At 39.8% G+C, this 16,218-nt stretch overlaps 1 protein-coding gene across 1 annotated transcript; it reads right to left on the reverse strand.

The window, feature by feature from the left end:
• Positions 1–324: 324 nt before the first annotated feature.
• eme1 (essential meiotic structure-specific endonuclease 1) lies at positions 325–16,011 on the reverse strand. Its single transcript, XM_085415631.1, is given in 9 exon segments — positions 325–634; positions 8,817–9,006; positions 9,115–9,230; positions 11,033–11,171; positions 13,295–13,416; positions 14,766–14,855; positions 15,020–15,147; positions 15,314–15,966; positions 15,968–16,011. Coding segments are annotated over 9 exon segments (1,644 nt in total). The 5' UTR covers positions 15,997–16,011; the 3' UTR covers positions 325–457.
• Between the last annotated feature and the right edge of the window lie 207 nt (positions 16,012–16,218).

Genomic DNA, 16,218 nt, shown 5'->3' on the forward strand with positions numbered 1-16,218 from the left:
ATTGTGACTGTTCTAATTTCACAATAATATATTTAATATGTTTCTTACATTTTTGTGAAACATGATTTAGACTGATATGGCAGGTTTGGTCTTTGAGTTATTTGAAACACATGTTGAAATACCCGTCATCTCACTTCAAAGTTATCACAACTGAAGGTGTCTTTCAATGCTATGAAGCAGGGAGGGAATACATGTGTAAATAAAACAGTGCCAAAGATTAAAATCAGTCACCTCACTAACGCTTAAAGTGAGCTGTAACACAATTTCCCCCAGAATCAATTTAGTATGGTTGATGTGCATATCTTATAGTGGTCTTCAAAACTGTTATTTGAATAAAACTTTAATACATAAATAAAAGTTTTAAAAATCTGAACTTTAATTACATAGCATTAAATTCAAAGATATGACCACAAACTGCCAAATCAAAGCAGGTGGGCCACAAAATCAAATTCAAATTTCAGAGATTAGAGTCTAGACTCAGTTCTGGATCACAGGAGCTCATTGTCAGGAAGATGCGTCTGGAGAGCTCCGGACCAATCCTACGAGTGGTGGAAGTGACACCTTCTCCTCTCCGGATCAGAAGGTCAGAGAGCAAAGAGATCTTCTCTTGTTTCGTTCTGCACAGGTTGTAAGCCTACAAACAGACAAGGAAATATCAAGTATTAACAAATAAACTGACATGTTTGCAGATGTGCCTTGTGATGTGTTGACTCACATCCGAGAAATCTTATTGGCTGCACTTAACATTGTGATAAATAAAGTAATAAAAAAGCCTAAGCTCTTCATGCCACCTCCAATGATGACCACAGACCAAACACAAAGTGAAGTTTGTATGTAATTGTTTTGCTTGCAAAGTCTATGAAAAGACGCAAGCCGACACAAATTTATGCAGGATAGAGCAAATAGAGGTGATCACACATCAACAGGATTTGAAAAAAAATGCTTTGTACTCTATTTAAGGTGCTTGAATGAACTGGATTCTCAGCATAGGTACATACTGTAATATTCTTCTGAACCATAGATGTCATTACCCAAGGAAATACCTCTACATCAGCACTTAACCCTTTAAAACCGGTAGAAGGGGGCACGCTCCGTTTTGCGCAACTACTTTTAAATCCCAGTAGCACTGCAACCACGTAAGCTAGCGCAATAATTTTTTTTGCATATGAAACCGGAGGAGTTGTACTTGCATCTTATGCCATCAGCTTGTCCTCGGTCACAGTTTTCTTCCACATATAGCTTTGCAAAAACTGCATAAAAAGCGTTTGCAGCAACAAAAACATAATATTCCAGAAACAGGCTTTGCCGATCTGATCAGCTGTTCATAACACTTCCTACGCTGGAATAGACGTCAGCGCGAACTATCGCATGTCCGCCATGACCTGCCCGAAACCGGAAGTGACGTCATTTTCGCGGAAATGTCGTTTTTTACCATCAGGGCCTCATGAGCCTATACTGGTGTTTTTAAAAGTTATGTTTGACTTTATGACTTTCTGTGTCGTTTCTGGGATGCTTAGGACTCATATTGCACTGTTGGAAATAGTTTATTTTGATGCATATGCTGCTTTTTTGCAAATTTGCATTATAATATTTATTTTCGTTTTTCCTGCAGTATATAAAAATTGGTGTATTTCAAAAATAAAACTATGAAGACACTCAAAATAAATTTCCTGTGGTGGGAAACTATTTTGTGCAACTTTTTTGTATTTACAGTTTTGAGGGATAAGCCTCTTAAATTTCTCTAACTAGAAATATATGTTAAAAAAAAAACAAAAACGATTTTCAATTTTTTTGTAGTTTATTGCACTTTTTTGCAATTTATGTAATTACTATGCACTTAATGCATACATATTATTAAAATTTAGGCTGTAATGGTTGTATTGATGTATAGCAACTTGAAATGCTCCCAAAAATGGCACTACAGCACGTAAAATATAATATAAGCTCTGGCGGACTTGGTTCTATGGTAGGTCTTAAAGGGTTAATATAGGAAGAGAAGATGTCAAAACCAGAAGATTTTTTTACCCCAACAAAGTGATCTTTTCCAACTGTTGCAATACAAACTGAGTAAAGTCAATAAAATCATGGTAAAAAAATTAACAACAACATGCTGGTACGCTAAGTGTTCAACCCAGCGGTAGCAGTGACAGCACAACGCGCCAGCTTCCAAAAACACAAGAGATGCACAACTGGGAGAAAGTGGTTTGCAACAGAAGATATGTCAATTTTGTCATACATACAGCGGCTTGCAAAAGTATTCGGCCCCCTTGAACTTTTCCACATTTTGTCACATTACAGCCACAAACATGAATCACTTTTATTGGAATTCCATGTGAAAGACCAACACAAAGTGGTGCACACGTGAGAAGTGGAACGAAAATCATACATGATTCCAAACATTTTTTACAAATAAATAACTGAAAAGTGGGGTGTGTGTAATTATTCAGCCCCCTGAGTCAATACTTTGTAGAAACACCTTTTGCTGCAGTTACAGCTGCCAGTCTTTTAGGGTCTGTCTCTACCAGCTTTGCACATCTACAGACTGAAATCTTTGCCCATTCTTCTTTGCAAAACAGCTCCAGCTCAGTCACATTAGATGGACAGCGTTTGTGAACAGCAGTTTTCAGATCTTGCCACAGATTCTCGATTGGATTTAGATCTGGACTTTGACTGGGCCAGTCTAACACATGGACATGTTTTGTTTTAAACCATCCCATTGTTGCCCTGGCTTTATGTTTAGGGTCGTTGTCCTGCTGGAAGGTGAACCTCCGCCCCAGTCTCAAGTCTTTTGCAGACTCCAAGAGGTTTTCTTCCAAGACTGCCCTGTATTTGGCTCCATCCATCTTCCCATCAACTCTGACCAGCTTCCCTGTCCCTGCTGAAGAGAAGCACCCCCAGAGCATGATGCTGCCACCACCATATCTGACAGTGGGGATGGTGTGTTCAGAGTGATGTGCAGTGTTAGTTTTCTGCCACACATAGCGTTTTGCATTTTGGCCAAAAAGTTCCATTTTGGTCTCATCTGACCAGAGCAGCTTCTTCCACATGTTTGCTGTGTCCCCCACATGGCTTGTGGCAAACTGCAAACGGGACTTCTTATGGTTTTCTGTTAACAATGGCTTTCTTCTTGCCACTCTTCCATGAAGGCCAACTTTGTGCAGTGCACGACTAATAGTTGTCCTATGGACAGATTCCCCCACCTGAGCTGTAGATCTCTGCAGCTCGTCCAGAGTCACCATGGGCCTCTAGGCTGCATTTCTGATCAGCGCTCTCCTTGTTCGGCCTGTGAGTTTAGGTGGATGGCCTTGTCTTGGTAGGTTTACAGTTGTGCCATACTCCTTCCATTTCTGAATGATGGCTTGAACAGTGCTCCGTGGGATGTTCAGGGCTTGGGAAATCTTTTTGTAGCCTAAGCCTGCTTTAAATTTCTCAATAGCTTTATCCCTGACCTGTCTGGTGTGTTCTTTGGACTTCATGGTGTTGTTGCTCCCAATATTCTCTTAGACAACCTCTGAGGCCGTCACAGAGCAGCTGTATTTGTACTGACATTACATTACACACAGGTGACTCTATTTAGTCATTAGCATTCATCAGGCAATGTCTATGGGCAACTGACTGCACTCAGACCAAAGGGGGCTGAATAATTACGCACACACCACTTTGCAGTTATTTATTTGTAAAGAATGTTTGGAATCATGTATGATTTTCGTTCCACTTCTCACGTGTGCACCACTTTGTGTTGGTCTTTCACATGGAATTCCAATAAAAGTGATTCATGTTTGTGGCTGTAATGTGACAAAATGTGGAAAAGTTCAAGGGGGCCGAATACTTTTGCAAGCCACTGTATAATAGGGCCCCTATAATTCAAAATTGGCTTCACAAGCCAGAGACAGAACATAAAAACAAGCAGTAGGACTTCTGAAAGCACATTACTATTAATGATTCCAGTTATTGGTCCCCTACCATTTCATGTTGTGGTAAATATTTGTGGATTTTAAAAAACACCCATTTGGCAAAAAATACACCTAAAAAGACTGAGACCACACACACCTCAGAGGAAGTTCATTTGTGTGTGTTTTATTCTTTTAATCACTCATGGCCATAGCTGAGGGTAGGAACTAAAAACGTCACAATACCAGAAATGTAAAGTATGCCTTCATACCCAACTCTTGATGCCTTTAACATCAAAAACTACATGGGGCCATTTTCCTCATGTAGTTTTGCTGTGCCATTTGTAGTTTTCTTATGGCCATCATCTTTTATCAACATGTAAAAACAGTATTGCTGTCAGAATTAATCTCATTAAAATGACATTAACACAATAACCGCATTAACGCGGCAAATCTCCGTTAGCGAGTTAGCGTGGATCACCCCGTGCGCGGGCGACACACGGCGTCAACACGTTAGCGCCGTTAACGTCGTTTTAACAAGATCAACGCTGACAGCACTAAAAAAAACAGATGAGAAGACTTGTATATGTATGCAATTCTCATCAGTTCAGGAAGAATTACAACCTTGATACATTTGCTTCCTATAGTACCACATTTTCAGAATTTTGCTATTGCCTCTCTGCAGCTTCTCTCCTCCTGCTACCCCCCCAAAAACCCATCTCCATAGAGACTGTGTCAGCTTCCAAAAAGACAAATAACAAACTAAAAACCAGCAACAAACAACTTAAACATAAACAATTACAAAGAAAGAACAATACAGTATCCACATCTGAACCAAAGAGTAAAACAGTGAAATGTGGATTATTAAATATTAGGTCTCTCTCCTCCAAGTCTCTGTTAGTACATGACTTAATAATTGATCAACAAATTGATTTACTCTGCCTTACAGAAACCTGGTTGCAGCAGGATGATTATGTTAGTTTAAATGAATCAACACCCCCGAGTCATTCTAACTACCAGAAACCTCGAAGCACAGGCCGAGGGGGAGGTGTGGCAGCAATTTTTCACACCAGCCTATTAATTAATGAAAGACCCAGACAGACTTTTAATTCATTTGAAAGCCTGATGCTTAGCCTCGTCCACCCCAGCTGTGAAACTCAGAAACCAGTCTTACTTGTTATCATCTATCGTCCACCTGGGCCTTACACAGAGTTTCTGTCTGATTTCTCAGACTTTATATCTGATTTAGTTCTGAGCTCAGATAAAATAATTATTGTGGGTGATTTTAACATCCATGTAGATGCTAAAAATGACAGCGTCAACATGGCATTTAATCTGTTATTAGACTCAATTGGTTTCTCTCAAAATGTAAAAGAACCCACCCACCACTTTAATCACACTCTAGATCTTGTTTTAACATATGGCATAGAAACTGAACATTTAACAGTGTTTCCTGAAAACCCTCTCCTGTCTGATCATTTCCTGATAACATTTACAATAATTGATTACACAGCGGTGGAGAGTAGACTTTATCACAGTAGATGTCTTTCTGAAAGCGCTGTAACTAAGTTTAAGAATATAATCCACCCACTGTTATCATCTTCAATGCCCTGTACCAACACAGAGCAGAGCAGCTATCTGAATGCTACCCCAACAGAGGTCGATTATCTTGTTAATAATTTCACCTCCTCACTACGTACGACTCTGGATACTGTAGCTCCAGTGAAAACTAAGGTCTCTAATCAGAAGTACCTGACTCCGTGGTATAATTCTCAAACACGTAGCCTAAAGCAGATGACTCGTAATCTGGAGAGGAAATGGCGTGTCACAAATTTAGAGGATCATCATTTAGCCTGGAGAAATAGTTTGCTGCTTTATAAGAAAGCCCTCCGCAAAGCCAGAACATCTTACTATTCGTCACTGATTGAAGAAAATAAAAACAACCCCAGGTTTCTCTTCAGCACTGTAGCCAGGCTGACAAAAGGTCAGAGCTCTTTTGAGCCAACCATCCCTTTAACGTTAACCAGTAATGACTTCATGAACTTCTTCACAAATAAAATTTTTATCATTAGAGAAAAAATTACCAGTAATCATCCCACAGATGTAATATTATCTACAGCTACTCTTAGTACCATTGATGTTAAGTTAGACTCTTTTTCTCTAATTGATCTTTCTGAGTTAACTTCAATAATTACTTCCTCCAAACCATCAACGTGTCTTTTAGACCCCATTCCTACAAAACTGCTCAAAGAAGTCCTGCCATTAATTAATTCTTCGATCTTAAATATGATCAACCTATCTCTAATAATCGGCTATGTACCACAGGCCTTCAAGCTGGCTGTAGTTAAACCTTTACTCAAAAAGCATCTCTAGACCCAGCAGTCTTAGCTAATTATAGGCCAATCTCCAACCTTCCTTTCATATCAAAAATCCTTGAAAGAGTAGTTGTCAAACAGCTAACAGATCATCTGCAGAGGAATGGTTTATTTGAAGAGTTTCAGTCAGGTTTCAGAGCTCATCACAGCACAGAAACGGCTTTAGTGAAGGTTACAAATGATCTTCTTATGGCCTCTGACAGTGGACTCATCTCTGTGCTTGTCCTGCTAGACCTTAGTGCAGCATTCGATACTGTTGACCATAATATCCTATTAGAGCGATTAGAACATGCTGTAGGTATTACAGGTACTGCACTGCAGTGGTTTGTATCATATCTATCTAATAGACTCCAATTTGTACATGTAAATGGAGAATCCTCTTCACACACTGAGGTTAATTATGGAGTTCCACAGGGTTCAGTGCTAGGACCAATTCTGTTTACATTATACATGCTTCCCTTAGGCAGCATCATTAGAAGACATAGCATACATTTCCACTGCTATGCAGATGACACCCAGCTCTATCTGTCCATGAAGCCAGATAACACACACCAATGAGTTAAACTGCAGGAATGTCTTAAAGACATAAAGACCTGGATGGCCGCTAACTTTCTGCTTCTTAATTCAGATAAAACTGAGGTTATTGTACTCGGCCCTGAAAAGCCTAGAAATATGGTATCTAACCAGATTCTTACTCTGGATGGCATTACCTTGGCTTCCAGTAACTCTGTGAGGAACCTTGGAGTCATTTTTGACCAGGACATGTCCTTCAACGCACATATTAAACAAATATGTAAGACTGCTTTCTTCCATTTGTGCAACATCTCTAAAATTAGAAATATCCTGTCTCAGAGTGACGCTGAAAAACTAGTTCATGCATTTATTACTTCCAGGCTGGACGACTGTAATTCATTATTATCAGGATGTCCAAAAAACTCACTGAAAAGCCTTCAGCTAATCCAAAATGCTGCAGCAAGAGTACTGAGGGGGGACTAGAAAGAGAGAGCAGATTTCTCCTGTTTTGGCTTCCCTTCATTGGCTTCCTGTTAAATCCAGAATTGAATTCAAAATCCTGCTCCTCACATACAAGGTCTTAAATAATCAGGCCCCATCTTATCCTAATGACCTTGTAGTACCATATCACCCTATTAGAGCGCTCCGCTCTCGCTCTGCAGGCCTACTTGTTGTTCCTAGAGTATTTAAAAGTAGAATGGGAGGGAGAGCCTTCAGTTTTCAGGCCCCTCTTCTGTGGAACCAGCTTCCAGTTTGGATTCAGGAGACAGACACTATCTCTACTTTCAAGATTAGGCTTAAAACTTTCCTTTTTGCTAAAGCATATAGTTAGGGCTGGACCAGGTGACCCTGAATCCTCCCTTAGTTATGCTGCAATAGATGTAGGCTGCCGGGGGATTCCCATGATGCATTGAGTTTTTCCTTTCCAGTCACCTTTCTCACTCACTATGTAACAGACCTCTCTGCATTGAATCATATCTGTTATTAACCTCTGTCTCTCTTCCACAGCATGTCTTTATCCTGTCTTCCTTCTCTCACCCCAACCGGTCACAGCAGATGGCCCCGCCCCTCCCTGAGCCTGGTTCTGCCGGAGGTTTCTTCCTGTTAAAAGGGAGTTTTTCCTTCCCACTGTTGCCAAAGTGCTTGCTCATAGGGGGTCATATGATTGTTGGGTTTTTCTCTGTATCTATGAAGCACCTTGAGGCGACTTATGTTGTGATTTGGCGCTATATAAATAAAATTGAATTGAATTGAATTGAAATCAAAAGCTTTGCTTTCACGCTCAGCTGTCTCTTCAGCACAACAGACCAGTACAGCACCTGCATCACTCCATCTGTCAGTGTCCTACTCCACTCTTCTCCCACTTTACTTGCTCCACTTGAGGCAGCAATCCATCCCCAACTTGAACGCCTGGCATCAGACTTGGAGTTGCTAACTCTCGTCAAGTATCAGGTATGTAGCTTATCAAAAATATACAAGATTGTTACTGTAATGTAATGTTTTTTGTATATTTTATATTTTTGTCTACTGAACATATTTTTAATGTTTAGGATCAAATTCTAATATTAGATAAAGATAACTCAACTCAATGAATGACAAACGTGAAGATAATCCAGAGAAGTAAAGGACTTCAAACCATCAAAGAAAAGTTAAAAAGAAAATTACCTCAGAGTCTGTAAATAAAATGATCAAATATTACATTACATTGTTTGACTTTCAAGCAGTCAACGTGAACCTGCCTTAACATAAAGACTGTAGCAGAGCTCCGTTATATGGAACTTCAGTGAAAAACCTAATAATTCTCTGCAACTGTGTTCTGAGCAACGCAATAAGAGGTTAGCAGTGGATCCTTTAAGTCCTTACAAGCTGTGAATCGGGGTTGTTGTTGCCATAAGAATAGAAAATATTTTTTCATGTTAGAAGAATCTGATAGAACTGTTCTAATTACATACAGAAGCAGGAGTAAAACAGAAAGGCAGAATTATATATTCTTCACCACGGCCTTGTCAGTAAGCTGTTGCTATAATCAAGCTTGTACCTTCTTGAGCAGCTGTGGAGAGGGATAAGCTGCCAAGATGGCAGCAGCCATGTCTGGGCTCACTCTGTTGAACTGCTGGATCTGTCTCTTCCACACCTGCAGCAGGCCCTTACCACCTCTATCCACCCGCTGGCCCCCTGCCCACTCACTCTCTAGGTAGAAGGAAAAGCCAGTCTTTTTCCTCTCTCTCCTGAAAAAACAGGGAAACATGGGAAATGACTGTTTGATCTGGCAGAGGTGGTGTTAAGCTGAACTGTGATGAGAGAGAAAAAAAAAAACCAAAAAAACAGTTGCTCACTTGAAAGGGGCCTCTGCAACTGCTTTGGTTGTCATGGTGATGTGATCCGAGAAGTCCCTCCAGGTACAAAAGAAGCAGACTGAGACACCAGTGTGAAGCTGGAGATGCACCATTGCCTGAAGGGATATCAGAAAACAAACATGAATCACTGTAAGCCTAAGCAAAATAGTAACCATGATTTAATTTGCCCCTTGAAAACACACCAGACTCTTCAGTATAAATCAACATGTTTGCCACTGCAGCCAGAGATCCTTGAAATTGTAGACCAATATAAAAAAACTAAATAAACATCTTACAGTGGTGTGAAAAAGTGTTTGCACCCTTCTTCATTTCCCCTTTTTTATGTTTCTCACACTTAATGATTCACATCATTAAACAAATTTCAACATTAAACATTAGACAAAAATAGCACAAGTAAATGCAAAATGCAGGTGTTTATTGTTGGGGGGGGGGCAGACCTACGTGGCACTGAACCTAAACCTAACAACTGGTTGGCCCATCCTTAGCAGCAATCAAGCGTTTGCGATAGCTGTCAGTGAGTCACTCTGACGTTCCTTTGGATGGCGCTCCGCTTGGTGTTGGCTCTCTCTGCGGTAGGGTATCACTTCCTGTTACAACACAGTGGTGTTTTTGTGTAGCTTATTTGTATAGCCAGTTGTATTAAAAACTAGATAAGATCCTATTTCACAGTGTCATTTTCACACACTTTATCCAAAACACACGAAGAAGTTTTACATTTTAAATTATTTAATTTAAAATATTCACTCACTCTGTATTTAGGGATTCACTAGCTTAGCTCATAGCAAACCTGCTAGTACCATGGCCTCTACACCTGTTCCTCCTGCATTTTCCTGCTCATTGTGTCAGATGTTTAGTTTACTTCTTGGTCTCCTGTAGCAATAATGATACTTGTAATCAGTGTAGTGTGTTTGCAGTCCTGGAGGCCAATATCACTGAATTTGAGACCCAGCTTCACACCCTTGAAAAACGCAGGTTAGGCAAGCCCCTGTAGCCGGTGCAACAAAAGGTAGCGTCTCCCCCAGAACACTGTCCCGAGCAGCCAGGAAAACAGGACGGCTGGATGACAATGAGGAGGAAGCGTAGTCCTAATTTAAAAGATTAAAGCAGATAACTAGTAAAGCTATAATATCTTACTGTTCATCACTGATCAAGACTGTTAAAGGCAGTCCTATCTTAGCGGAGGTATCATTAGAGGGCATACCACACATTTTCACTGATATGCAGATGACACCCAACTTTATTTAACCATGAAGCCAGATAACACACACCAATTAGTTAAACTGCAGGAATGTCCTAAAGACATAAAGACCTGGATGGCCGCTAATTTCCTGCTTCTAAATTCAGATAACCCTGACGTTCTGGTACTCGGTCTTAAAAGTCATACGGTATCATACCAGATGCTTACTATGGATGTCATTACATTGGCCTCCAGTAACACTGTGAGGGAGCTGGGAGTCATTTTTGACCAGGACATGTCCTTCAATGCACATATTAAACAAATATGTAAGACTGCTTTCCTCCATTTGCACAATATCCTGTCTCAGAGTGACACTGAAAAACTAATTCATGCATTTATTACTTCCAGACTGGAATTTCAATGGCTTTATTTCTCATTTGTTCCTGACTTGCCTTGGATTACAGCATGATGTCTGGCTTTTTAGGATCTTTTGGTCTACTCCACTTTGTCATGCAGTTTCCATTTAAGTGATTTCTTAGGGGTAGCAATCACTTTTTCCACACATGGCCATGTACGTTCATTTTTCACACATTATCCACTATTATATTTAAGGGATATATTGATTCAGTGCGTGGGAATTGTTTAATTAATACAAAAGCTCTTTAATTTTATATTTTTCTATATAATTATAAATTGTCCTGTGTCAACCACCTAACCTACCTCCTCTACGTCAACTCGCGACACCTCAGGCAGTACACCAGCTCCACCATTCTTCTTTCTCCTCTTGGCTTTACTTCCCCCCGTCTCCTCCCCTGCAACAGCCTCTCGAAAATGCTTCTGTTTTTGTGATTTCTGTGATCTTGGGAAAAAACATTTTTGGTCATTTTAGACATTAATGCTCAGGACCTTCATTGATGCATTTACTCTCTTCACACCTATTCCTCACAGCATTTCCACCAGAGGTTTTCCAGATTACACAGTGATGCTTGCCATATTTTCAGACAGCCATGTGTTTCCGCAGTTATGCAGTTTCTGAGTGCTTGCCTTGTTGTTTTTAAACACTTTATGAAGCACTTTACTCTATACTATTATGCAAGTTACACAAAGAGACACCTTTGTAGGACCATAAAACCGGTGTAATGGACAGACCATTCTCTGCGTTTTAGCTCGGTTGTCGCAAAGATACAGAAAATCTTTACCACCTCATTGCATATATTGATTGTACATTTAAGTTCCTTATTGTATCATTTTTAGATTTTGATTAATTGGGGGTACTCGTTTATTTGTATTTTGTATTTAATTGGTAATTGTAATACATTAATTTCCCAATTTTGGTAAATATTTATCATTTTAATTTCAGTATCTTTCAGTTTTTTATTCAGTTCCAGATGTTACTTTAGTGTTTACATACAGCTTTCCTGCTCTAATTGAGCACTCAAAGTGCTTCTTGCCACCAGCCACATTCATATTCACACACATATTCATACAGCTTACTGACAGACCCACACAGTCACAGTTCATTGCTCTGGGGTGAGCATGTAGCTCAAGGACACTTGGGCATGTGGAATCAATCTCAACTTAAAAAATGAGCCTTTTTTCCCTTTGGGGGGGGGGGTTCCCAACTTTAAAATGGATCATGATACTTTTGAAAAATACATTAAAGAAGATAGGTTTCAAAAAAATATTCTTTTGCATTTTACATCAAATGGGTTTTAATAAGAGCTTTCATGACTGGGTGGTGTTGTTTCTGGCAGTGATCATTAAAAAAGTTTTTTTCATAGTGAGAAAGAAAAGTAATAAAGCCTGAGAGATTATCTATTTGGTGATATATTCAATTTAACAACAGTCGCCTCAAAGCACTTTATATTGTAAGGCAAAGACGCAAATACAAGACAAAAACACAAAGAAATACAGAGAAATCCCAACAATCATATGATCCCCCATGAGCAGGCACTTTGGTGACAGTGGGAAGGAAAACCTCATCATCATGGGACTGCCCCAGCAGCCTAGGCTTATTGCAGTGTAACTAAGGGAGGATTCAGGGTGACCTGATCCAGCCCTAAATATATGCTTTATCAAAAAGGAAAGTTTGAAGCCTAATATTAAACGTAGAGAGAGGCTGTCTGTCTCCTGAATCTAAATTGGAAGCTGGTCTCACAGAAGAGGGGCCTGAAAGCTGAAGGCTCTGCCTCCCATTCTACTTTCTTACTTTTTACTTAAATTTTCTGGGAATCATAAGTAAGCCTCCAGTCTAATATCGTCTGAAATATGCTCTCTTTCCCAGTCATTTTGGATCAACTGAAAGCTTTTCAGGGAGTTTTTTAGGACACCCTGATAACAACAAATTACAGTAGTCCATCCTAGAAGTAATAAATGCATGAACTAGTTTTTTAGTGTCACTTTGAAATAGGGTGTTTCTAATTTTAGAGATATTGCGAATGGAAGAAAGTCAAACATATTTTTTTAATACGTGCATTGAAGGACATATCCTGGTGAAAACCGATTCCAAGATTCCTCACAGAGTTACTGGAGGTCAAAGTAATGCCATCCCATAGTAAGCACCTGGTTAGAGACCATATTTTTGAGATTTTTGGTGGCCGAGTACATTAACCTCAGCTGAATTTAGAAGCAAAACATTTTAGGTCATCAAGGTCCTTATGTCATGAAGACATTCCTGCAGTTTATCTAACTGGTTTGTTTTACCTGGTTTCATAGATAGATAAAGTCAGCTGCACAGGAGTGAAAATGTACTTTCTAATTACACTGCCCAAGGGAAGCATTTGTAATGTAAACAGAATTGGTCCTACCACGGAACCCTGTGGAACTTCATAATTAAATTAATTAAAATCCAATGGATCCTGAGCCAGATGAACAACTTTCCCATTAATAGAGGGGCTAAATACAACGATAGCACATACTATAGAGCAACAATAACCAAATTATCCTTTAAAATGTTCTACAGCTCAACCTTCAAATCCTTACCTGAAGTATTTCTCAAGCTCAATAATTGCTAGGCTAAGGGTCTTGCCAAGGTGACGCCTCTGCTGCTCCTGGACCCAGGATGTCAATGTGGACCCACAGTCTGATCTGCCATGCCTCTCATTCTGGATTAGACAGGGAGGTAGATATTAGGAAAAAAAATTAACTCTATTGATATGCAATTAGAACTCTTTCAAATTAATTATACTATGCAACTAATGACAAGAATGAAAATTATGTAAACGTTTACCTTTATTTCTTACATGTAATAACATATTTTCTTGTTTGCCATGTCCTGCACAAGCAATTTTCTGCGTCAGTTTTTCGCCATGCTCACAATTACAATATATTCAATACACACAATTTATGATTGTGTGTATTGAATATTGAAAGCCTCATACCTGTTATTTCTCTGTGCCTTGAAGCTCCAGTGTTGTACATGTTATTTAAAAAACATAAATAAGACAACACCTTTCATCTCAGTGTCTTTCTGCAACAAAAATCATTCTATACCACCAAGAATATATGAATCCACTACTGAAAACAGTTGGCTACAAATACATAATTTACCCTAGTCTTAGTAAGGTTTGTTGAAAACTACTGCTAAAACTACCTGTTTCAGAAAATATTTGTAATTTTTTTAAACATATTTACATTTTATGGGGAATTCGTTAGCTTGGAGTTGACCATTTGTACATGTTTAGCATAATCTAATTTTCTTGGTTGATGTACAAAACGTGGATGTCATCAATGTTTAAGCTCACACTAGCTGTACATATAAGCAGCACTGCAGGTGCCACTGGTTTTCTAAGGGTAGAAATTAGCAATAGCTATAAAGCTACTAATCGGAAGGTTGGTGGGTCAATCTCTGGCTGTTCAAGTCTCCATGCCAAATATCCTTGGGCAAGATAGTAACCCAAAGTTCCAATGCAGCCATTGGAGTATGAATGTGTGTGAATGTTAGAAAGCACTGCGATAGAACAAGCAGAGAAAAAAGTTAAATAGTGCTTACATGAATGGTTGTAGGTCAAGGGAAGTATGTTACTCACCCTCTTAAATAAGTAAAGAATAAATAAATATTTTTCTCAAAATATTTTCACACTCATCCTCGTATTTTTATTGTTCTATGGTTACTGTTGTCTCACAGAGAATTTTTATGGTTTGAACCATCTGATCTTTTTTTTTTTTTTTAATGGACCGATGGAAGCTTTTATCATTTGTGTGGTTTTTTTACCCTAATGGCCAAAATACATAACTCCTTTAACATTACCTAATGTCATTTTCTAATTGGCACTTGCCTTTTGCCTTCTCCGTTTTCCTCCTGTTGTTCCTAAACTCGCCTAGTTTCTGATCAGATGCAGTTATGCTTCATCTAGACTTCTTCTAAACAGTAGAAGAAGTCAGAAGTCAGTAGAAGAAGCAGTGGTTCTGCTCTGTTGATCCTTCAAGCATACCATCAGCACCCACAACAAACCTGAACGTAGTTGTGGATCAAAGTAATGAAGTCCTCCACTGTCATCTGTATCACAACATTGGCCTCTGGTACAGATGCTCCTTCATCTCCCTGAAACATGGCAAAGATAATAAAAGGTGTTACTGCTAAATAAGCACTCATGAAACCACTTCTCATTCATTTATGGCAATTACGGCAAATTTGACAAGTTCACATTCATGCTTCACTTTGAGTAAAGTGAGGTAAAGAGAAAAATATTGCATGTGTCTTATCACCTGCGCACAGGGAGCTCTTCTCATCCAGCTCACACTGCGTGGGAGGGATTGTTTCTTGATGGCGCAGCTACAACCCAGAGCCTGTAACGAGGCCAGCAAAGTGCCGCCTCCTTCCAGCTGTAGGAGAGCTGCACACACAAACACACTCAGCACAATTACAGCCACAATTAGCACATTTAATGACTTCAATAATACTGCAGATGAAAGACTGGCTGCATGTGCAGTTTAAAATAAAATTTGTAATGATCTGCATTTATCTACATTGCCAAGTATAATTTAATGTTTTCTTTTTACCTGGATCCACCACCACCACCATATGCTTGATACATTCCTCTGGCCTCAGGGCCCTAGCTGCCTCTGCCAGAGCTTTCCTCTCCATTTTCTGTCTCTCTCGTTCCTCCCTGAGCACATCCTTGTCTGGCTGCTGTCTCTTCTTAGCCTCCCTCTTACTCAGTGCCACTTCCCTGGAGGCCTGGATCTCCTCAACCGTTCGCTTGCCAAGTTTCCTCTTGGAAGGAGAAGTGTCTGTGTTCCTTGCTCCGTTCAGAGGAAGCTCCTGTCCACAGCTCATTTTTCTCACCTGATGTGAGCCGAGCGGGCACTCTGACTCTGAAAAGCCATTCTGGCCAGAAAACTGTGAGCTGGTCAGACAGAGCGGCAAACAGTGCTCAGCATCGTTCTCATTAGTCACGATGGTGGAGGCGCTAATCACATTGTCTCGCCTTGCCTTGATTCTTTGTGCCAAAGGAACATAAGGTGCATCATCATCATCGGAACTGCTGCTGATTATCATTACATTAGCCATTCCCATGCACACGCCACCACTCCCCCTCCCTGGGGAGGAGACAGCTGCTGCTGCAGCATCAGAACCATCAAAGTCGACCAAGTCTGGTTTCTCTGCACGTCTGTGGGAGGCTGGCTGGAGGAAGTCAAACACAGGCAGCTGGGTCACTGGTGCAGTCACTTTGGCTGCCCATGATCACATGTCCACGGAGGTTACTGTACATATTGTGTGACACAAGAACAACAAGAGCATCATCACTCAACAAGATTTGAAACAAAAGTCTTTATGCTTCTTAAATAATTAACAAATTATTAGGTAAACCTGAAAATCAAAACTTAAAGCAACAGGTAAAGGCGTTTTCGTAAATTCGACTTGAACACAGTCCAACCAGCAAGCCTTATTTCAGTGAAATTCT

This window comes from Rhamphochromis longiceps, linkage group LG8 (assembly GCF_057381845.1).
Source record: "Rhamphochromis longiceps isolate RC_006_pf linkage group LG8, R_longiceps_female_GT1.1, whole genome shotgun sequence".
Lineage (NCBI taxonomy): Eukaryota > Metazoa > Chordata > Actinopteri > Cichliformes > Cichlidae > Rhamphochromis > Rhamphochromis longiceps.